Here is a 24,106-nt window from a genome sequence, read left to right on the forward strand (position 1 = left end):
GACCATGTACAGAAAGATAACAAACTTGAGCTGTGGTGAAGGGTCAGTGGGAACCAGATTTATAACCCTACTGTGGAAAATGCTTGAGTGTATACATCGACAAATATAACCTGTGACCAATTTTAGAGGTAGCTCCTAAGTTAAATTGTATATATCCATATATTTACATGGTGAAAACATTTGCATTAGGTACTTATTAGAAAGTTTTCATCATAAGCTCCAGTCAAATATTAGTTGGGAGTCAAGATCATATTAACAGGATGTAAATTTTGCAGTGGGATAGCAATACTTGTCAAAGTATAGAAAAATAGGGACAGGTCTTCTGACATAACACCTTTTCCTCTCAGGTTTGATAGAAAGACTGGTATTAATTACAAAAATTTTAAACTGAATACTTACCTTTTCAACTGGAGTATTTTCTTCACTCGTTACACTTGCTTTTCTTGATTCATTTTTTGTTCTGCTCAGCCTCCGGGACACTTTTTCTCTAAGCAAAGTGGCATACCCAATGTGCTCATATATGGGGTTTGTTGTCATTTTGGAAATATACTCAGAAGCCTTTGTTTCTATATACAATGTTATCAAGCCATCTGTAACCAGATCATGGATTGATTCAAATCTTTTCTCCCCAACGAAGTGCTTCCCATCATAGAACAACCTGTAGTTTAAGGTCTGATTACCAAATCTGCAAACACCAGAAAAAAAACAGAGGGAGAGAAGAAAGAGAGAGAGAATTCAGACTGTGTTGAAGGCTCTTCCATCCTGAAGCATTTTTGAGGTGCAGAAAGCGGGTGCTTAACCACATATGGGCATATTTACAGTCAACAAAGAGATGGACATCTACCAAGTAGTCAAAATCCTAAGGGTCTGAATCACCCCTCTGTAAGGAAGCCAGGGAGACCAAGCTCCTAATTCAGGGCCCAATTAAATATCCAAAGTTATGTAGGAAAACTCTAGCCCTATCTACAGCAGGTGTAATCTATTGGATTTTTTAAGTGTTTTAATAATCCAAGTGCTGTAGCAGTACATTCAGTTTGTGACACTGAGGCTGGAATCCCATCATTGATTACAGCATTCAAAGATATGATATTGTGTTAACTGGTCCTTTTATTGCATCAAAACTGCATGTCTTTGTAGATTTTGCTGGGCCTTCAAATCACATGGTGTAAGCCTCTTATTTTTCACCCACATTTTTCATATGAATTCCCAATTTATAATTAAATTCATTTTTTGTTTCTACAAATAATTATCCAGATGGATTTAGAAAACATGTTGTTTCATCAAAACAATAGGCATTTTGCCATAATTCTTATCCTTTATTATTTTTTTTATTCTTCATTTTGAAATCTCCTCCAAAATCCCAAAAAATTGTGCTTGTTCTTTTTCAGCTGACACAAATTGGTTTTAATTTACACCACTTTTTAGCTGGCATGACTCACCAGCTTTTCCAGCTTTACCATCTGCACGTCAATACAAATTCTAAGCATGATTTCAGCACTGTATTACAGCTACTTGGGGTAACTCCTCAAAGGATTTTTCTTCGTATCTTACCAGCAGAAGGGTAAAAATGGAGACTTTTAGTTTGTGTATATCTCACAGGAGTAATAATGCTATAAAAATTGCAAAATATTGCCAAGGAGTTGGTTTCATCAAAACCCAGCTGAAATCTTGTCCTCTTGCCACTAATACACAGTGTCTTTAAGACCTGAGGGGGCAGGTTTTGAATGACACAGCTAAGCCAGGAAAGGCACCTATGAGGGGTAGTGAGTTTGGAGCTTGGGTTCCCACTGCATTTTTCACTCAGTTGAGTAGCAGACTCTTCCTTCTTTGAGCAGCAGCATCCATGCTTCACGTGTTTCTATGACAAACTTGTGCTCCTACTGCCTGATGAAACTGCCAGTTTTCAGCTTCTAGACATCATGATTTCCCAGCTTTATTTGGGGTTATTATCACAGATAGTTGTTGATGTTTGTACACAACACTGAGCTCAGAGGACAACTTGGCTGTGCCCTCTACTGGGACGCATTCCTGTTCCGTATTCCTCACATCTTTTACAGAGTTTTCAAGGAGATGCTTCATCTTTACAAAACTTAACTCTAGGCAAAAAAAAATCTGAAAATGGGCACAATCTGCTTCTGGAAAAGGACTTCCTAGCCAGGTGCTGAAGGAGAGACTGGGTTGCTGCAGTACCGTGATGGTCAAACTGCTGACAAGAGGGTGTAAAAGCACTCTGGTATCACACAGTGTATTAAGTAACGGTGGAGACAGACTTCACGTAAAAGGGACCAATATAATCCCCTCCATTAAGCACATTTCCATTGTAACTGTAAGCCTCTATTAAAACAGCATTTACCTGAGAGCAAGGGTGTAGCAGCCGGGTTGCCGCTGGCTTTCTCTAAGAATATACGCTCCTTCTACGCCAGCAAGTATTTCATCTGCTTGCTCCCGAGAAATGATCCCGTGAAACCTAAGGGAAGATATTTCAGTGACTTATAGAATAATCCAACCAGAAAAACATCCTTCTCCACCCCAGAAACCATTTGAAAACTTCAGCACTCTAGAGTACCGTGGTCTAAACCATCAGGGTGGCATCCAAGGAGCAGGATGGTCGCCTGGCCTGGACAAGTTCAGCATAGACACAACAATTACACTGTAAAGGCACTTTCAGTCAGTATAAACTCAGCTGCAACCGAGATTATTTTCTGTAAATAACCTGTCTTTTCACAACTTTGCTCTTTTACCAGTCTACACCCCTCCTCCTTAATTCCTTTTTAATGGCCTTACAACAGAATTGAAAACTAGGCAAAAAGGCATTTTAAAAAAAATGCAATTATTGTATTTAAATATGTACTTATTTAAAGATATGCACTTATATACATAAATATTTAAGTATAATTAAAATCATAGGTCTTCTTATTATCAATTTGCTTTATTCTAATATTATATTGCTTCCTCAAATTTGTAACGAAAACAGACAAAAATGGAAGCAATTATTCAAAATTTTATTCTGCATATATTAAAGTTGAAGAAGGTTCAGAGAAGTCTTGAGAAGAACACTGTTTTCTTCATGTCAAGGAGCTCCTCATTCAGTGCTGGAAAAATGCAATACTTCTCTGATTCTTTTGTCATTGCTATTTTTAGAAAGAAAGAGGGCCTAGGATGCACAATTAACCTTATGAAAACCAATATTTAGCAGTGATCTTTCCATAAGTACAAATTCAGTCTTGACAGCAGTTTGAGTCTTAACTCCTACGCACATCTTGCTAGCTGATAAGTCTCTGAGGTCTCTTCAGAGGTTTTGAAAGTTTCTATTTTTGCTGCTGTCTAAAAAAAGGCACTAAAATGTACTGGCCTTCAGCATTTTCTCTTTTCTGACAATACATATGAAGTGGCACATTCCTAACACTGCCTCTGGCTTGGTAGTGAAAGAGAAGAAAACACACTGGATGTAAATGCAATTGTTCCGTTCTCTTTACGTTGCCTTTTCACAGCTAATACATGTTGAAAATATTAGGTTTAGATGACCTTTCCAGAGTGACTTTGTATTAAAAGTAATGTGAATTCATTCATCTTTTTTCTCTGTACAGGTGGGGGATGAGCAGCCTTTAAATGACATAACTTAAACATGATTTTACCAGTAAACTCAGGGAAATTCATAATTTTAGTCGAAAATAATAAGCATAAGCTATTCCCCACAAAATACACCAGGCTTTAGGTTAGATATTAGGACAAATCACTTGTATGGGATACTTGGGGCACCTGCGAAATTTCTTTAACCATGAGTGGTAAGCACTGGGTAGTGTGGGCTTTCTTATGGGTATTTTTAGCACATTTTTATAAGAGCATGAAAAGAGCTTGTATGTGGTACAAGATCCCCTGAACTAATGCCTGCTTCTGACAGCAGTTGACAAGAAATGCTTACAGAAAGAGTGCAGGAAGCAGTGACAGATTTCTTTCACTTCACATCCCTGTCTATCCATCACTGCTTTAGACACAATCGTGTCTGATCTCTGGTGACCTTGCCCTTCATGTATGTGAGAATCTCACTTGTAAACCCTTTTAGATCTCGGTGCTTTTGGCCTCCGCAGCTGCCTCTGGCAATGAACTTGAAAAGGACGCTGTGCATGTCCCTTTCTTGGGCACCACTGAGGAGACCTGCTCTCCTGTGGCAGGAGCTGCATCCCTTCGCTCCACCATTGCTGCCCCTCACAGTACCTTTCTCTTCTCCTATAACCTTTGTGAAAAGGATGAAGGAGGAAAGTGTAGAGAGGGACCAGAATTATGTGCACTACTTAAAATGCAGCCACATCACAGAATTATATAGTAATGTAATTATGGGTTTTTCAGTTTCTTTCCCTAGAAATTCCTGTTTTCTCTTTCTAAGTACTACTGAGTACTGAGTCAATTGCTTTTACAGGACTGCCTCAGTACTTCTGAAATTTCCTTTCTGAATGATAATAACTAAGGTGATCTTGCCTGGACAGGTTCACCAGGGTGATGTCTTGCAGTTCCTGCCAGCCCTGCTGCTCCACAAACCCAAGCACGTTCCTTGGTAAGAGATTGCAGCAATGGTTTTACAAGTCCTGCTGTAGGAAGTGTGAAGTGTTACTCCACTGGCTGCTGTCTTCAGCTCTGTTGTACTCTAGTGGCTGCATCTGAATTCCTCATTGGCAAAGATAATATTTAAAAAATGAAACTTCAGTAATCAGGGCCAAAGCTACCGGCTATTGAGCCTTCTGATGGTAGAAAAGGATCATTAAACACAGATGGTATGTCTGGGATGGAATAAAAAAAAGAACATGGGATCTAAGTAATTTAGCTAGTGATAAGGGCTGGGGTCTCAGTATATTACTCAAGTAAAGGCCAAATGCCAAGTCTGGGTGGCTGCTGCAGTGGCTGTGTCTTTCAACTTCACCTGCCCAGACCTCCATGCTAACGCACAACACAGCCCCTTCCCAGTTATTTATCAGCAAAAAGACTGCTGAGTGCAAAGGAATCACACTCTAGTGGTTTGTTATTTTCCTTCAAACAAAAATACACCTCTTCTTTGGGTATTTTGGACCTCGTATCTTTAGCAGGGAGAGCAGCAGTTACACAAGCAGTAGTATACACACATACCTCCACAACTCAGTAGGGTGGTGAAAGCATCGGAACATTCACAAAAAGGCACTGAGAGAGACAAGATGCTTTCCCCCTCCCCAGGCCAGTGCAGGACCACTAACAGGTTTAAGCAGCAACCAAAATAAAAGGAATAAATACCCCAGGCAATTTTTTCCCCCCCCAAAACTCTCCTGAGAAAAGTAAAATAAACATGCAGGCTCACACAACAGCATAATCCAAGGACTGTGAGCAGCAGTAATGGACTGTGACACAACTATACTATCAAGCTTTCATTATACTTGGCTCCCATTTGAAGTGAAAGGTAAAATAAAATATTTTATTAGACCTCTATGGTGCCTTTTTTTTTTTTTTTTTTTTTTTTTTTGCTCTAGAGTAACAACTTTTGGATACATCCAACAGACACTTAAAAGAGAAAACACTTACTCTACACTTAAAAGAGAAAACACTTACTCTCTTCCGTAATACTTTGGTCTGTTCTCCACCTAAAATTTGAAGGAAAGAAACATTAAAAACATAATTCCAAATAAACGACATAAAAATAAATTACTCTTGATGAATAATGAGGACTACTGCACCCATCCAAGCTACAAAATTCTGCACATTCAGAACTGTGACTGGAACATGACTACACAGAAGAACAGAAAAATGAAAACAGAAGAGGTGGTTTTATTGATATATTTCTGGGAGGGAAAACACGTATCAGTGGTCAAAAAATAGAACTACACATAATTGTATGAAATCTGACCAAAGAATATTTTACTGCAGTTTTGCCAATCTCGTATTTATAACATAAAGTAGGACCATTTTTGTTATATACCCTTTGTATACGTTTGTATACTCTTTATCTATATTACATATGCATTATGTATATATACTATATATACTTATATATCCTTTATATACATTTTTGCCTTTACATGGCAACAGACTGAAAACAAAATGTCTAATATGCTTTGAACAAACAGGGTTTTATGTATTTACACCGAGTCCTACATTCTGTGAAGTCTCAAGTTTTTGTGGGCCCGACCCAAAGTACACTGGAAGTCGGCGGGAGAACTCCCAATTATTTCAGAGATGCTGGAACCAAATCTTAGGGATGCCATGAGCTCGGAGCACGCGCGCCCGGCTGACTCGTTCGGCAGCCCCGGCTCCCTGTTCCATTCCCGGTCCCCGTGTCCCATGCCGGCGGCTCCCGCGGCGGGACCGGCAGGGGGCGCTGCCCGCCCGGCCTTGGCATGGGGCCGCTCCCGGGGCGCCCCAATTAGCGCAGCCCGGCCATGGGTCATTAATGAATCCCGGCCATGGGTCATTAATGCAGCCCGGCCATGGGTCATCAGCGCAGCCCGGCCATGGGTCATTAATGAATCCCGGCCATGGGTCATTAATGCAGCCCGGCCATGGGTCATCAGCGCAGCCCGGCCATGGGTCATTAATGAATCCCGGCCATGGGTCATTAATGCAGCCCGGCCATGGGTCATTAATGCAGCCCGGCCATGGGTCATCAGCACAGCCCGGCCATGGGTCATTAATGCAGCCCGGCCATGGGTCATTAATGCAGCCGGGCCCTGGGTCATCAGCACAGCCCGGCCATGGGTCATTAATGCAGCCCGGCCATGGGTCATTAATGCAGCCGGGCCATGGGTCATCAGTGCAGCCCGGCCATGGGTCATCAGCACAGCCCGGCCATGGGTCATTAATGCAGCCGGGCCATGGGTCATCAGCGCAGCCCGGCCATGGGTCATTAATGCAGCCCGGCCATGGGTCATTAATGCAGCCGGGCCCTGGGTCATCAGCGCAGCCCGGCCATGGGTCATCAGTGCAGCCCGGCCATGGGTCATTAATGCAGCCGGGCCATGGGGTCATCAGTGCAGCCCGGCCATGGGTCATCAGCGCAGCCCGGCCATGGGTCATTAATGCAGCCGGGCCCTGGGTCATCAGCGCAGCCCGGCCATGGGTCATCAGCACAGCCTGGCCATGGGTCATTAATGCAGCCCGGCCATGGGTCATTAATGCAGCCTGGCCATGGGTCATTAATGCAGCCCGGCCATGGGTCATTAATGCAGCCAGGCCATGGGTCATTAATGCAGCCCGGCCATGGGTCATCAGCGCAGCCCGGCCATGGGTCATCAGCACAGCCCGGCCATGGTTCATCAGCGCAGCCCGGCCATGGGTCATTAATGCAGCCCGGCCATGGGTCATTAATGCAGCCGGGCCATGGGTCATCAGTGCAGCCCGGCCATGGGTCATCAGCGCAGCCCGGCCATGGGTCATTAATGCAGCCCGGCCATGGGTCATCAGCGCAGCCCGGCCATGGGTCATTAATGCAGCCCGGCCATGGGTCATCAGCGCAGCCCGGCCATGGTTCATCAGCGCAGCCCAGCCATGGGTCATTAATGCAGCCGGGCCATGGGTCATTAATGCAGCCGGGCCATGGGTCATTAATGCAGCCCGGCCATGGGTCATCAGCGCAGCCCAGCCATGGGTCATTAATGCAGCCCGGCCATGGGTCATTAATGCAGCCGGGCCATGGGTCATTAATGCAGCCGGGCCATGGGTCATCAGCGCAGCCCGGCCATGGGTCATTAATGCAGCCCGGCCATGGGTCATCAGCGCAGCCCAGCCATGGGTCATTAATGCAGCCCGGCCATGGGTCATCAGCGCAGCCCGGCCATGGGTCATTAATGCAGCCCGGCCATGGGTCATTAATGCAGCCGGGCCAGGGGCCATCAGCGCAGCCCGGCCATGGGTCATCAGCACAGCCCGGCCATGGGTCATTAATTCAGCCCGGCCATGGGTCATCAGCGCAGCCCGGCCATGGGTCATCAGTGCAGCCCGGCCATGGGTCATCAGCACAGCCCGGCCATGGGTCATCAGTGCAGCCCGGCCATGGGTCATTAATGCAGCCGGGCCATGGGGTCATCAGTGCAGCCCGGCCATGGGTCATCAGCGCAGCCCGGCCATGGGTCATTAATGCAGCCGGGCCCTGGGTCATCAGCGCAGCCCGGCCATGGGTCATCAGCACAGCCTGGCCATGGGTCATTAATGCAGCCCGGCCATGGGTCATTAATGCAGCCTGGCCATGGGTCATTAATGCAGCCTGGCCATGGGTCATTAATGCAGCCCGGCCATGGGTCATTAATGCAGCCAGGCCATGGGTCATTAATGCAGCCCGGCCATGGGTCATCAGCGCAGCCCGGCCATGGGTCATCAGCACAGCCCGGCCATGGTTCATCAGCGCAGCCCGGCCATGGGTCATTAATGCAGCCCGGCCATGGGTCATTAATGCAGCCGGGCCATGGGTCATCAGTGCAGCCCGGCCATGGGTCATCAGCGCAGCCCGGCCATGGGTCATTAATGCAGCCCGGCCATGGGTCATCAGCGCAGCCCGGCCATGGGTCATTAATGCAGCCCGGCCATGGGTCATCAGCGCAGCCCGGCCATGGTTCATCAGCGCAGCCCAGCCATGGGTCATTAATGCAGCCAGGCCATGGGTCATTAATGCAGCCGGGCCATGGGTCATTAATGCAGCCGGGCCATGGGTCATTAATGCAGCCCGGCCATGGGTCATCAGCGCAGCCCAGCCATGGGTCATTAATGCAGCCCGGCCATGGGTCATTAATGCAGCCGGGCCATGGGTCATTAATGCAGCCGGGCCATGGGTCATCAGCGCAGCCCGGCCATGGGTCATTAATGCAGCCCGGCCATGGGTCATCAGCGCAGCCCGGCCATGGGTCATTAATGCAGCCCGGCCATGGGTCATTAATGCAGCCGGGCCAGGGGCCATCAGCGCAGCCCGGCCATGGGTCATTAATTCAGCCCGGCCAGGGGCCATCAGCGCAGCCCAGCCATGGGTCATTAATTCAGCCCGGCCATGGGTCATCAGCGCAGCCCGGCCATGGGTCATCAGTGCAGCCCGGCCATGGGTCATCAGCACAGCCCGGCCATGGGTCATCAGTGCAGCCCGGCCATGGGTCATCAGCGCAGCCCGGCCATGGGTCATCAGCGCAGCCTGGCCATGGGTCATCAGTGCAGCCCAGCCATGGGTCATTAATGCAGCCGGGCCATGGGTCATTAATGCAGCCGGGCCATGGGTCATCAGCACAGCCCGGCCAGGGGCCATCAGCGCAGCCGGGCCATGGGTCATCAGCGCAGCCTGGCCATGGGTCATCAGTGCAGCCCAGCCATGGGTCATTAATGCAGCCGGGCCATGGGTCATTAATGCAGCCGGGCCATGGGTCATCAGCGCAGCCCGGCCATGGGTCATTAATGCAGCCCGGCCATGGGTCATTAATGCAGCCTGGCCATGGGTCATTAATGCAGCCCGGCCATGGGTCATCAGCGCAGCCCGGCCATGGGTCATCAGCGCAGCCCGGCCATGGGTCATTAATGCAGCCCGGCCATGGGTCATTAATGCAGCCGGGCCAGGGGCCATCAGCGCAGCCCGGCCATGGGTCATTAATTCAGCCCGGCCAGGGGCCATCAGCGCAGCCCAGCCATGGGTCATTAATTCAGCCCGGCCATGGGTCATCAGCGCAGCCCGGCCATGGGTCATCAGTGCAGCCCGGCCATGGGTCATCAGCACAGCCCGGCCATGGGTCATCAGTGCAGCCCGGCCATGGGTCATTAATGCAGCCGGGCCATGGGGTCATCAGTGCAGCCCGGCCATGGGTCATCAGCGCAGCCCGGCCATGGGTCATTAATGCAGCCGGGCCCTGGGTCATCAGCGCAGCCCGGCCATGGGTCATCAGCACAGCCTGGCCATGGGTCATTAATGCAGCCCGGCCATGGGTCATTAATGCAGCCTGGCCATGGGTCATTAATGCAGCCTGGCCATGGGTCATTAATGCAGCCCGGCCATGGGTCATTAATGCAGCCAGGCCATGGGTCATTAATGCAGCCCGGCCATGGGTCATCAGCGCAGCCCGGCCATGGGTCATCAGCACAGCCCGGCCATGGTTCATCAGCGCAGCCCGGCCATGGGTCATTAATGCAGCCCGGCCATGGGTCATCAGCGCAGCCCGGCCATGGGTCATTAATGCAGCCCGGCCATGGGTCATCAGCGCAGCCCGGCCATGGGTCATTAATGCAGCCCGGCCATGGGTCATCAGCGCAGCCCGGCCATGGTTCATCAGCGCAGCCCAGCCATGGGTCATTAATGCAGCCAGGCCATGGGTCATTAATGCAGCCGGGCCATGGGTCATTAATGCAGCCGGGCCATGGGTCATTAATGCAGCCCGGCCATGGGTCATCAGCGCAGCCCAGCCATGGGTCATTAATGCAGCCCGGCCATGGGTCATTAATGCAGCCGGGCCATGGGTCATTAATGCAGCCGGGCCATGGGTCATCAGCGCAGCCCGGCCATGGGTCATTAATGCAGCCCGGCCATGGGTCATCAGCGCAGCCCAGCCATGGGTCATTAATGCAGCCCGGCCATGGGTCATCAGCGCAGCCCGGCCATGGGTCATTAATGCAGCCCGGCCATGGGTCATTAATGCAGCCGGGCCAGGGGCCATCAGCGCAGCCCGGCCATGGGTCATTAATTCAGCCCGGCCAGGGGCCATCAGCGCAGCCCAGCCATGGGTCATTAATTCAGCCCGGCCATGGGTCATCAGCGCAGCCCGGCCATGGGTCATCAGTGCAGCCCGGCCATGGGTCATCAGCACAGCCCGGCCATGGGTCATCAGTGCAGCCCGGCCATGGGTCATCAGCGCAGCCCGGCCATGGGTCATCAGCGCAGCCCGGCCAGGGGCCATCAGCGCAGCCGGGCCATGGGTCATCAGCGCAGCCTGGCCATGGGTCATCAGTGCAGCCCGGCCATGGGTCATTAATGCAGCCGGGCCATGGGTCATCAGCGCAGCCGGGCCATGGGTCATTAATGCAGCCCGGCCATGGGTCATCAGCGCAGCCCGGCCATGGGTCATTAATGCAGCCCGGCCATGGGTCATCAGCGCAGCCCGGCCATGGGTCATTAATGCAGCCGGGCCATGGGTCATCAGCGCAGCCCGGCCATGGGTCATCAGCGCAGCCCGGCCATGGGTCATTAATGCAGCCCGGCCATGGGTCATCAGCGCAGCCCGGCCATGGGTCATCAGTGCAGCCCGGCCATGGGTCATCAGCGCAGCCCGGCCATGGGTCATCAGCGCAGCCCGGCCATGGGTCATTAATGCAGCCCGGCCATGGGTCATTAATGCAGCCTGGCCATGGGTCATTAATGCAGCCCGGCCATGGGTCATTAATGCAGCCTGGCCATGGGTCATTAATGCAGCCCGGCCATGGGTCATCAGCGCAGCCCGGCCATGGGTCATCAGCGCAGCCCGGCCATGGGTCATTAATGCAGCCCAGCCATGGGTCATTAATGCAGCCCAGCCATGGGTCATCAGTGCAGCCCGGCCATGGGTCATCAGCGCAGCCCGGCCATGGGTCATCAGCGCAGCCCGGCCATGGGTCATCAGCGCAGCCCGGCCATGGGTCATTAATGCAGCCCGGCCATGGGTCATCAGCACAGCCCGGCCATGGGTCATCAGCGCAGCCCGGCCATGGGTCATTAATGCAGCCCGGCCATGGGTCATCAGCGCAGCCCAGCCATGGGTCATTAATGCAGCCCGGCCATGGTTCATCAGCGCAGCCCGGCCATGGGTCATCAGCGCAGCCCGGCCATGGTTCATCAGCGCAGCCCGGCCATGGGTCATCAGCGCAGCCCGGCCATGGGTCATCAGCGCAGCCCGGCCATGGGTCATTAATGCAGCCCGGCCAGGGGCCATCAGCGCAGCCCGGCCATGGGTCATTAATTCAGCCCGGCCAGGGGCCATCAGCGCAGCCCGGCCATGGGTCATTAATTCAGCCCGGCCATGGGTCATCAGCGCAGCCCGGCCATGGGTCATCAGCGCAGCCCGGCCATGGGTCATCAGCGCAGCCCGGCCAGGGGCCATCAGCGCAGCCGGGCCATGGGTCATCAGCGCAGCCCGGCCATGGGTCATCAGTGCAGCCCGGCCATGGGTCATCAGCACAGCCCGGCTCTCTGCTCGGGCGCATCCACACCTCAGTGTCTTCAGAAGGAGCCCCTAGCTCTCCAGCTGCAGCACGTATCAATAGTGTCATCTCGCTGGGCTGCAGCTTCAGTCAGTGCTTTCATACAAGTGTGACAGAACTTCATATAAAATAAACATGAAGCCTCCAAATTATTGAAGAAGATTACCTGAGCTCTGTATATCTCAATAAAGATGTCTATATCAGTGGAATTACTACTTCATACATGCTAATGCATGTAGACAAATTGTGGTTTCAAGACTGTTTCATTCTTTAGCATAAAACCCATTTAGTGATTTTTGCTCAATTTCTCTGACTGGAAACAAGTGCCCTTGTTCTTGTTTTCACAATATCTTATTATTTCACTCATTGGCAAAGATTTTCCTTTTTCCTTTTTTTTTTTCTGAATAGCAAATGCATAACTGTCACATTTTTGATTCAATAATCTACACACCAAGCACAGAAGAGAAGCAGCTGACTTTCTACCCTGCAGTCACTAGGGCTACAACACAGCACAAGATGAACAAAAGTCTGTACAAGATAATGAGAATCTTCAATGGAAAACCTATGGGAGTTCAATCAAGTCCTTACTGTGTTTCTTTCCCAGCTCGGCATTTCTTTTCTAGCACGGCACTAACAATAGCAGTATCATACCCTTGAAACTCCTGCCCAGGAATAATACCTTGATACAAACATTTCTGAGCTCTGAGGGGCAGGAATAAGAGGGAAAAGAAAACACAGAAGTGAAGAGTGAGAAGAATCAAAGGAATTGCCAAGTGCAGGTGCTGTGTTTCTATGTGCATATATGGGAACTCAGAGAAGAAAGTGTAAAAATTCAATTTAAGTTTCTATTTTTATAAGTAAAAAAATAATATAAAGAAAAGACGTATTAGTCTTGAAAGGAGGTTGTTCGTACGTTCATCTTCAATAGCACTATGTGACTTTGTTATCTTGGAACAGTGCAGCCTTCCTGTCATCCTTAAAGACCTTAATAACCCTTGAAAGCATAGATTTAGCTGGCAACTCAATTAAAAAATGGGTATCAGAAGCTGGGTTAGGTAAGACCACCACATGCAATCTTCTCTTCCGTGGAAACAAAGGCTATTCAGAACACTGAAAATAGCCAAATAAAACCTTTAGAGTATAGAAGTAAAGCATGACTTCCATTTAGTAGTCAGAATCTGCTTCTATTTAAAAATACTCATTTACCTTGATTGCATTTATATACAGAATAAACCCCAATCTACCTCAGAAAAATTAGTTACTAGCACCCACCCTCAAAATTACCTTTAAGCACAAGTTCCCCCATATATGTATATATATATAACAATAGATATAGAAAGTATAAAAGCAATCTGGAAATAACTCCTTGAACAAAGGGAGGCACACTTTTTTCATCCTTCTCACACTATTTATGCAAAAATACAAACTTTTCTGTGAAATTTTTATCATTTAACTAGCAACTGACTAAACCACCCTGGATAATGTGATTTCTACTCTTCCTGCTGCTCATGAGCCAAAAGATTTGCTCTGCTGAGAATCCACACAAAGCCTCTCCTCTCTACTTCTCTCTTCTTTCCCCTATTCCATAGAACAAAACTTTCACTCTAACGTCTTTTAGCATTCATGTGTCTAAAATCACCACAACTTCAGTGTTTGGCTGTAGACAGGAAAGATACTGTAGTATTTCCCAAAACGAAGCTCCAGATCTGTCAGACCATCCAGGTGCCTCAGAATCTAAAAATCCCCTCTTGTGCTCACTGCAACCTTTACCCTGAAATAATAATTTCTCTCCTAACCAAATTTATCCCTAGGAACAAACACAAGGAAACAAAGTTAAAGCAAGATAACAGATCAAAAATAACATCAGGGTCTCTACATCAAAACCAGAATGTTGGACTGAAGTTGGAAATAAACCAAAAGCCTGCACAATTGATGAAGCAGAGGCTTAAAAATATCAAAGGAGCCACTAGGTCTGTTTTGTGCCGACTGCAGACTGTGTAAAAACTTCAAGGGAAATTCTATATATTCCAGAAGGCAAAGGTGACTTAAATTCAGTTGGGATTAGCTTTTCCTCTCCTGTTATAAATGGGCTTGCACACACAAAGTCAAGCAGATCCACCTAAAAGAACTCTTAGCAGTGGAAAGAGCAGAAAATCCGCAGGTAGGGAAGTGACTGTTTCCTGGTGGTAGGAGCCCAGAACAATCAGTCCTATTCTGAGGACACACACACTCAGGTTTTTTTGCATCGGTAATGCCTATGAAGAACACTTCCATCACTTTCAGTACAGTCCTCACAATTTCCTTGCTGAAAATAGAGCCACCTTTCCCAGGCAACCAGCTGGCTCTATGCATCACTCCCTGGACATTGAGCAAGGAGAGAGATCAGAGGGTTTGAATCATTTATGGACTCTTATGCTAACAGACAAAAACAAAGTACAAAAATGAGGAAAATTACATAAGGCAAATTAAAGCTCTTCACTAGTGGAAACATATTTTGCCTTAAAGAGCATCCTGGCTTGCTTTTACTTCTCCCATACAAAAGATAAATTAAATGGTTTCTCCCTCTCCACTAGAAGTACATGGCAGCTTTCAATTCAAATGTGAGATGGTAATTTTTTGGCTTAGAAAAAGGTATTATTGCCAATTTCAAACCAAAAATGTTCTTCCAAAGCAGGCATTTCTGGCTGTTGTTCCAGAAACCATAGGGAAAATGCTGAAAATCACTAATGAAATTCATCGTTGTATAAATTGTGAAACACCAGTGAATGCCAAAATTGTTTAAAACTCTTTTCACATTGATCAGGAAATAAGATGTATGGTAAAACAACCTAAATCACTACTAATCCAGTAATCTTACAAAGACAGCAACATTCAATGACATCTAATCTTGATGCATGCTCCAAGAGAAATGAAACCCTGCACAGCTCTCCTGGCACTCTACAAAGGCCTTTGGAAGCTCGTGTTTGAAAGACTCTGCATACTCGCAGCCTGCCAAACCCGATTGCCTCTCCCCACCTCCCAAAAAAACTTACTTGTTCACAGTCTGCTTTTACGTAATTTTTAACAGTGTTATAGCATATTCTTCAAGGTATGGAGTTAGTTGTACTTGGATTTGATGTCAACACTGAGAAGAAAATAAGCCTTCTTAAAATGAGCTAGCTATCTGAGCTAATTCAATATATTATGTCTACATAATTTTGAAGTTTACTGAATTTTAATGCACTGGGATTTGTGGCTCCTCTTCTGGCCAGGATGGTTTAGCCCTAGCATGACATACTCCCACTAATGTACAGATTATTGTATTAAAATCCCACACCACTCTGCAAGATAGCTCATCACAAAACTACTGGGAATCATGCAGGCAGGAGGTGAGCATCCCATAATGTGACAGATTTTCATTGCAAGCATTGACATCCAAGCCACACTACACTGAAGATTAGAAGATACCCTGAAGAATTCTTTCAGCCTAAGTACTACCACAGAAACAGGATAACCCTAATTTCAGAAAAATTTAATTTCTCTTCAGCTTCATTGCACAAGACATATTTTCTTATCCAGTAGCCAGAGCTGAAATACAGAAATGCTGGAATGAAAGTTTAGAAATACCCCTAGGACAGCAATTCTCTAATTCAGAAGGGCCAGCACAGCACAACATTGTGTACTGTGGATCTGTTTCAGCCACTACCTTAATATATCCATGATGAGAATATAAAAAGGGAAGGGAAACAATAAGGTGGGTAGCTGCACCTGGTTCTCTGTTTTCCAACACACAGAAAGAACAGAGAAACAAGATCCACAAGTTAATAATGTTGGTGTGTTTACTCAGAGCAGGCAGTGAAGCATTTTCCCAAAGGAAGTTTAATCTGATATATTTTCTGTTTGGAACAATCCTAATTATTTTTCAGTAACTCTGGTTGACTGGATATAAATATGTTTTTCAGCTCAGTTTGACATAAAGAGAAATAGGAGAGAAGCTTTCAAGACAAGCCCAGTAAAAGACTGTAAAGAAAAGGAGTTTATTGTCTGTATTGTTCAGCTTTTGGCAGATTTATCATAAGCCCAATGCAAACTTTGTACCTACAATCAACAACCAAAACGGATTAAGGGAAATTGCAAGGCCTCATTACATGGAATGAAGGAAAGCTATGCTGTATTTCATTACTCCTACAAAACCTTTCTTTTTGCCTCCAAATTTTTTAAGGAAAATCCTACTTAGATCAATTAGCATATCTAAAATTCTCTCCAAATAGGACAAATTATTTCACGTCAATGATTCTTAAGCAATTTAAATTGGGAGAACATTCTTTTGGAAGGGGAATATTTATCTAAGGCTTTTTTTTTTGTACCTTTTAACCACTTTTTTTTCTATTATCTTATCAGGCTCTCTGGCACCAATGTTTTCAAAGAGAAACAACTCTTGGTTTTGCAAAAATGTTTCACAGCATAAAGTCTGTTGCTAATTTTGTCATTAGGAGTAGCAGCAACGCAACATGCCTAGTTCCCAGCCAAAGACAGGCCAGTTATGGAACTTAAAGTGTACCTACACAATAAAAAGATGGTCTTTTCCCTTAAGATTTTCAGTCAATGTCACTCAGCATGACTGATCCAACAGGCTTCATATGACAAGCCTATCCAGCACGCGTAATGTCATGAGTATGTTCCTGTACTTTGATTGTGTGGTGAGTGAGGAGCAAAGGCATTCCTCAGAAAGAAACCGGCAATGCCCAAGTCCCCAGGACATATTCCACCCGCACTGCCCATGTCTCAGAGGCTGTCCAGAGAGAAAGGTGACATGAATAGGTTGGAAAGTGTGCATCTCCTTTTGTCATTCAGTCACAGAGTCATGGAGACGCCAGCGTTATGGCCGCTTGAGGGATGCACATTCAGCCACGAGACAGCGAGGGATTATAGTGCCTCCAAGAAAGTAGCTGGGAGCAAGATGTCAAATCCATTCAAAGCACCAGAGGGCCAATGACTAGACAGATCTCTGCAGAAAAGGATCCTGCCATCGTTACAGATCAATAAATGAACTTGAATCACTTGATGCTGTCTGTAGCAAAAACGGCCAAACTCAGAATGTCACACTGAGGTACAAACCCAGGAATGCAGCCGACAAGACACCTTAGAATAATCCTCTCCTTGCAATGTCCACTCAGAAAGCCTCTAGATGGAATACTGACTGTGGGTTCAGCACCACGTCTCAAGAAGGACTGGAGCAAATAAATGGAGTGAGCAGGGATTTAGCAACCGTGAAAAGACATGAAGAAAGATTGGCCTAAAGAGCAGAAGATAGAGAGGGGCTGTAGCAGACAGGTACAAAAAAGGCTGCTTTCCAGAGGAAATGAATTTGTTGTCTGTGCGCTGACTAGATGTAACAAAAAGAAATAGGCTTAAACTGCTAAAAAGAAGATAGAACTTAGGAAAATGTTAAAAATAATTAAACACTGAATAAATAAGCAGAGGCAGTCAAGAAATCCTCATGAAGCCTTTTTCAAGGCTTTAATAAATGGATTTGCAAACCTATCTTCTTGACATAGGAATGACAACATCTTGAGTTTCTTCTGGCCCCAAGGTAGCACAGTCCAGCCTATTCCTCATCTCTGCCTGGACTGTTCTCAGGAGATAGGGATAAGCAGGGAGAAGACTTGAGCAGGCTGTACAAATCACATATAAAACCACAATAATACTCTGCCCACCTCTATGAGGCTCTCAGGAGAGAAGGCAGCACTGAGAAGGCAGTGCACCAAGTGAACTGTTCTGGAGGAGAAAAACAAGCCTTCACATGATAAACTTGTCACCACTAAACTAAATAACAGAAGCCAGTTTAAATCCATCGTCATAACGAAGTGCCAAACTGTGTTTGCTATCTTCTAACAAAATAATTCTGTGGAAAAATTTACTGCACCCGGGAGAAGGTAGGAGTGGTCGTCACCATTATGCAGAACGTAAAAGAATCTAAGATAAAAGTGAAGAGCACAAAGAATGCTTTTCTTAACTGCTTTTCAAAGCTGCACAACATCTCTGCTCTGATGGCGTGCTGCAACCTAAGGAGAAGGTAAAATGCAGTGATTCTTTTGCAGAAGGATAACACAGAGCAAAGAAACACAGGAAGCTCAGCAGATGTGACTGTTACTGTGGCACTTATTGCAGGTTGATTTCCACTCAGTCAAGGTTATTTCTACCATTTTTAAAGACAAATGATATTCAAATAATTTAATTTACTTGTTTACTTATTTGCTTGTACCAAACTTTCAAAAGAGCTGCTTTAAGCCATCCTTTCTGAGGGTATTTTTAACTCAGGTCTGTTTCCCTTCTATGACCTTGAGCAAACTGACTAGCAGCCAATAATCAATACACCAGACAAAACACTATAAACTCCAGGAGGTAACAAAAATCTCTCCCAACATGGACATCACTACTGCTACTAAACCAGAACATATTTCTGTATATACTCAGCTCTAACAGAAAAGATCAAGATTGAATAAGAAAATAAAATCAAAATACTTTCTCACCTAATAAAGAAAATAATGGTCTCCTGAACATGAGCTAAAATAAAATGAAATAAATCTTAATCAAGAAAGCTTCTGCTAAACAGTCAGGGGAGACAGGGTCAGATTCAAACAATTTCAACAGCAAAAGCAGGAGTCATCTATTTTGTTATGCAGCTTCCATTCACTCAGTAAGGGCATCATTAAATGTAAAAGGAATATTGATGTTACCCTGAGTGCAAGATGAAAAATTTGAATACAGCATTTAAACGATGCTCCTTTTTTCAAGAATGCTGTGTTGAGTCATTTAAATGGGAAGAAAAATAACCCCAGCAGCAGCAGATAAATGCAGTAAGCCACATCAGTGCCCTGGATCCTTCTGTAACAAGTGAGAAGCACTGAAACATTCATATGACGCATGCCACAACAGTGCACAGTTCCAAAAAGATGTGTGTAACTGGCTGATTCAATCATTCTTGTCTGTAGCTACTATATACATATATGTACAGGAAGTACAGGAAGTAAGACAGAGAGATGGGCAAAGTTTCTGTATTTATTCATATTAGTAAATACAAACTCATCAATTGCTCAATACTCTGAGTTCCTGGTTTTGACTGGGGTAGAGTTAATTTTCTTCACAGTGGCTGGTATGAGGCCGTGTTTTGGATTTATGATGAAAGCTGATAACACAGAGATGTTTTTGTTATTTCTGAGCAGGGTTTACACAGAGCCAAGGCCTTTTCTGCTTTTCATACTGTAATGCTGGTGAGGGGACTGGGGTGCATGGGAAACTGGGAGAAAACACAGACAGAACAGCTGATCCCAACTGACCAAAGGGATATTCCAGACCATGTGGCATCATGCTCAGTATATAAAGTGGAGAGAAGGAGGAAGGGGGAAACATTTGGAGTGATGGCATTTGTCTTCCCTAGTAACCATTACCCATGATGGGGCTCTGCCCTCCTGGGGATGGCCGAACACTTCCCTGCCCACGGAAAGCAGTGAATTAATTCCTTGTTTTGCTTTGCTTGTCTGTGCAGCTTTTGCTTTCACTATTAAGCCGTCTCAACCTATGAACTTTCTACTTTTTACCCTTCTGATTCTTTCCCTGATCCCACTGGTGGAGCAGTGACTGAGCAGCTGTGTGGGGCTCGGCTGGCTGGGGTTAAACCAGGACAGTTCCTCATCTTGAAATTTGAAAAAAGATACCAGACAAAAAGTATCAATCAGAGAGCACAGACAGCGAGACCCCCTTCTGGACATTACTTAACCACACACAAAGGAATACTGGCCTGAATTGGAACAGGTGTGTAAATCTGCACAAGCACATAGCTTTTTCACCTACATGTGGGCTTATTGATAAACTTTAGGTCAAAATATGAAAGAGGCTTTCATTTATTTTGGCTTGAAAACTTCTTATATTCAACACTATGTCTAAATAAAAAGAACCAGCTTAAAAGAGTGATATGTAACAAGGATAAAAGAGAATAAAAATCTAGGAGAATAGCAAAATCACAAACACAGACACATTCACATCACCCACTTCCAAGGAGAGATGGAAAGGAGCAAATATTTCAAGCAAACCCAGAAGGATAATTAGCATGTTCATCAGTCCATAAAGACAGCTACCTACAGTTTGTGCTCATCAAACAAGTCAGAGCTTGCCATCATGTCTTCTAAAAAGATGGTTTTAACTTTCCCATTTCACAGTGATCAATAAATGCACCAACTGATTCATACCATATTCCTCTGATGAAGATGAACACTGGTCTAATTTGCAAATCATAACCTAGACCATTAGCAAATCAAAACTGAGGAAATTCAAGTGAAACAGATAAACCTCTCCTAGTTTTGTTTAGCTGTAACTACTTAAATGAAATATTTACTATCATGCCTGCAGAATAATTAGGAAGCTTTCTCCTCCATTCAGTAGTCAATGGACTGTTAAAATGAGAATGATGTGGCTACGTCTGAGTGCTCCACCACCTTACTATTGCAGCAGAGTGAGACTGCAAGACTCATGGACTCTACTAGAGATGAGATTTCCTGACAGTCATTAAAATGCCTTGGAAAAAAACACCTGCAAATTTCTCTGATATGATGAGTATAAGGGAATTTTGGGCAAGCAATATTCCAGCCTCCCTTTTTTCTTTTCCTTCAGCTGTGAACCACAGGCACTCTGTGGGGCAAAATTCATTATGGAGATACTACAGAAAAATGACATTTTTCTGTAAAATTTTAAACCCACATTTTAAATTTATGTAGAAAAGCCTGCAGGTAGTCAGTTTAGAGGGATGCTGGATAAAATATATTTTACATTCCACAGGCCCTCTGCACCAGTTTAACTGAGCACCCTTCCTGGCCTTCTACTCTTCTCAGCCACCACCAGTGCAGCCAGGCTTCCTAGTTCCTTGCTGTGGATTTCAGCTGAAGAACTTTCCTCCTCTTGTCAATGTCTGTTCAAAATTGCTCTTTAGCTTCATTTGCAACCCACAGACTACTGCTGTGTCCTCTTTGTTTCTTTTTGTTTCTATCATAAAGAGGATTATAAAAACACAATTAAAGCATCAGCAATATTATAAGAATTTGAAAATATAGGCTCCATTAAGTCTTACATGTACAAACATTTTCATTAATGAAAACAGTTTTCAGCACTATTCTGCTCATTTTCACTTAATTGCTGGCTAATGGGGTCTCTTGGTGTGTCACTGTGTGTGTTCTGAGGTTTCTTTCTAAGGGAAAGATAATATAATATTCTGAATTATCTCAGATAAGCTCTCAGGACTGACAGTAAAAGACACCTCATGGCAGTGTCTGACTTTTTGCAGCAGAGTGATTTGAACAAGTGCCATGAAAATTCCCATTTACTCACATTATTTACCACCAATTTTATGGCCAATTTCAATGCCCTATTACAGCTCTCTAGTACTTTACCACAGTATGGAAATTGTTCTTAGAAAGATGAGGGCAAAAGGAAAGAGGAAATATTCAGCTTGTAAAGGTCACTAAGTGAGCAGAGTAAGGGAATTCATGGAAGACTTATTGCAAGGATTAAATACTTATTATCCAGTCAGATAAACTATGCAAATATCTTACTAAGGCTGAATTTTAACAACCTTGCTCAAGCTTGCCTAATCACAAGCTTTTCCTAATGTACAAATTTAAGGTATTGTTGTATCTGAAAGAAGGACTGATAAAAGTAACCAGTTTTTTAATATTGCAGTCGTTTAAATGATGATACTCTTCTAATTGCATTGTTCTTAGCTTGAATCTCAGCTTCAGAAGAAACTTTGAGGAGAACGGAGCAAAGAGTAATTTCCAACAGTTCAGTTTTGGAGATGTGTAATAATCTTGCGTATTTGCAGCTTGTAATGCACAAGAGGGCAACAGCTTTACAAACCTGCTTGTGACCATTTCAACAGTTCTGCTCTATGAAATGCCACTGTCTACAGACTTGTTTTGATAAATGTAGGTAATGGATACCCAGAGGGTCAAAACAGTTTCTGACCCTCTGGATGGTTTAAGACTCTCAGCAGTACACTGTAATATGCCATCATTATTTTAATCTCTTACAATGACTTAAGGAAAAAGAAAAAGGGATTTTTTTTTCAGAGAACAGTCTCCCTTTTGTAATCATATTTGTTTTTAGTCAAGAAACCATGATTTTTATGCTTTAAAGGCAGAGACAATAATGTCTATAGCTTCTGACACAACCTATTTGGAATTCAGAACGGCAAGGAAGGCAATTAACTGACATTTTTCTACATAATAATATAAGTTAGGGCTCTAAGGCTTTGTCTACACTAGGGAAATTTAGACAAGTTTCTCAATGCTGCTGACACTGGCTTGGCCAAGGCACTGTTAGGAATGTGGAAGGTCTAATGCAGACAAATTCACCAGCCTCAAAAATTGCTATCAGCAATTAAGGCTTTCTTGGAATAGAATGGGAATACCATTCACAGGTATGAATATTTATACACAAATAATCCAAGAACTCATGAGTAAGACTCGTCCCCTCTTCGAAAAAATGTTGAATATGCCTATTGTTTAACCAAAAATAGTCCAAAGTAATGTCACCATACTTTCTTAATTTTTTAACTTTGTTAAAGCCTCCATTTCTTTAAAAGATTCTTTAACTTCGAATATCTACTCCTGAAATACTTCTTAAGATTAAGACTCATTTGACAAGTTCCTTTTGAATAAAACAAGGAAGTTGAAAGCTTGAGTTATTTTCTGAGAATGTAATTTTTTCATAAGCATTTCTGTAGAAAAAACCCTAAAAGACACTTTATAATGTGACTTCCCCGCAACACGGATCTGATTCTTTGGTGCCGATCACCACACCACTCAATATTTAAAAGTTACTCCTCCAGCTGAATAGAGCTTTTAAATGGAACTTTTTCTATTTAAAAGCTAAATCATTAAAACACTGCTGGAAGGAATATGGTTACAAATGAGGATATTGGCAGAAATCCAATGTTATTGGGAAGGTAGGATATTCACACTAGTCCACTGCCCGTGGTGATTAATTAAAAGATGTTGGATACCTGAAGCCCAAACAGTTCATTCAATATGATTCCCATTGCAGGAATAACCTGCTTTTGCTGACAAGATATTTATGCAACCAAAAGAAGAAAAGGAAAATCATGATACCAAAGCTCAAAGACACAAAGATATAAAAATTCATGTTTTATTTACAGTCCCAGCTTTTAGTCTGGTGGTTTACATATCAGGAGAGGTGATTTCTAGCGTATAGTTTATCAAGAAATCTGCACAAATTAGATGGTAAAACTGCATAGATCTGAGGCTAAAGCCCCTGTGACTATGGAGCAACAGAAAAGTAATGGAAGAGCAAATGATTGTAGAGAATGTGAAAGATGGCAATGGAAAAGATGAAGGAATGATGAAAATGCTGAATGGTGAGAGAAAAAAAACCAACCCCCAATCCTTGTTTATGTGTTGTTGTCACAGATTCGGTTTGCAGCAGACGCTTCAATTTCCTTGCAAACAGTGTAGAATTTGCCAATAATGAAAGACGTCTTCCCAAAAGCATGAAGGACTTCAAATTACTTGCAATTTTTATATTTGTTAGAATTAGTTTGAATACTAAATTACACATGGAAACACCCTCAGCAAAGTCCACTTCCCGTAATATGCACATGGAGAGACAAATCTTTTCCATCAGCCACACATCCTCCTGACACCTTCTCTTCAGATGCTGGATAAGCATCATGTCATGTACTAAACAATTATTATATTTCCAATTAATGTATTTTCACAAACAACACAAAATTCAATTTTGAGATCTTTCTATGTAACTGGCAAACTCAGGATTAATAAAACACAATCTTTAGTGAAGCAAGCCTGTAAAATCATCAGATGACACTGAAATCAAGCTAGATTCGAGAAAAACAGCCCCAATACACCCACCTTACAGACTGTGTGCTAAGAAAAAGCTAATAGGTGCC

At 44.7% G+C, this 24,106-nt stretch overlaps 1 protein-coding gene across 1 annotated transcript in view; it reads right to left on the bottom strand.

Moving 5' to 3' along the window:
• CHN2 (chimerin 2) overlaps positions 1–24,106 on the bottom strand; it is a 167,178-nt gene that overhangs the window by 66,629 nt on the left and 76,443 nt on the right. The window contains exons 4-6 of the mRNA XM_032108932.1: positions 5,572–5,603; positions 2,354–2,467; positions 400–685 (exon numbers count right to left, since the gene is read on the bottom strand). Coding sequence (XP_031964823.1) covers positions 400–685; positions 2,354–2,467; positions 5,572–5,603 — 432 coding nt within the window. The remainder of the gene's footprint in view (positions 1–399; positions 686–2,353; positions 2,468–5,571; positions 5,604–24,106) is intronic.

The sequence above is a fragment of the Corvus moneduloides genome, chromosome 1, assembly GCF_009650955.1.
Source record: "Corvus moneduloides isolate bCorMon1 chromosome 1, bCorMon1.pri, whole genome shotgun sequence".
Taxonomy (NCBI): Eukaryota; Metazoa; Chordata; class Aves; order Passeriformes; family Corvidae; genus Corvus; species Corvus moneduloides.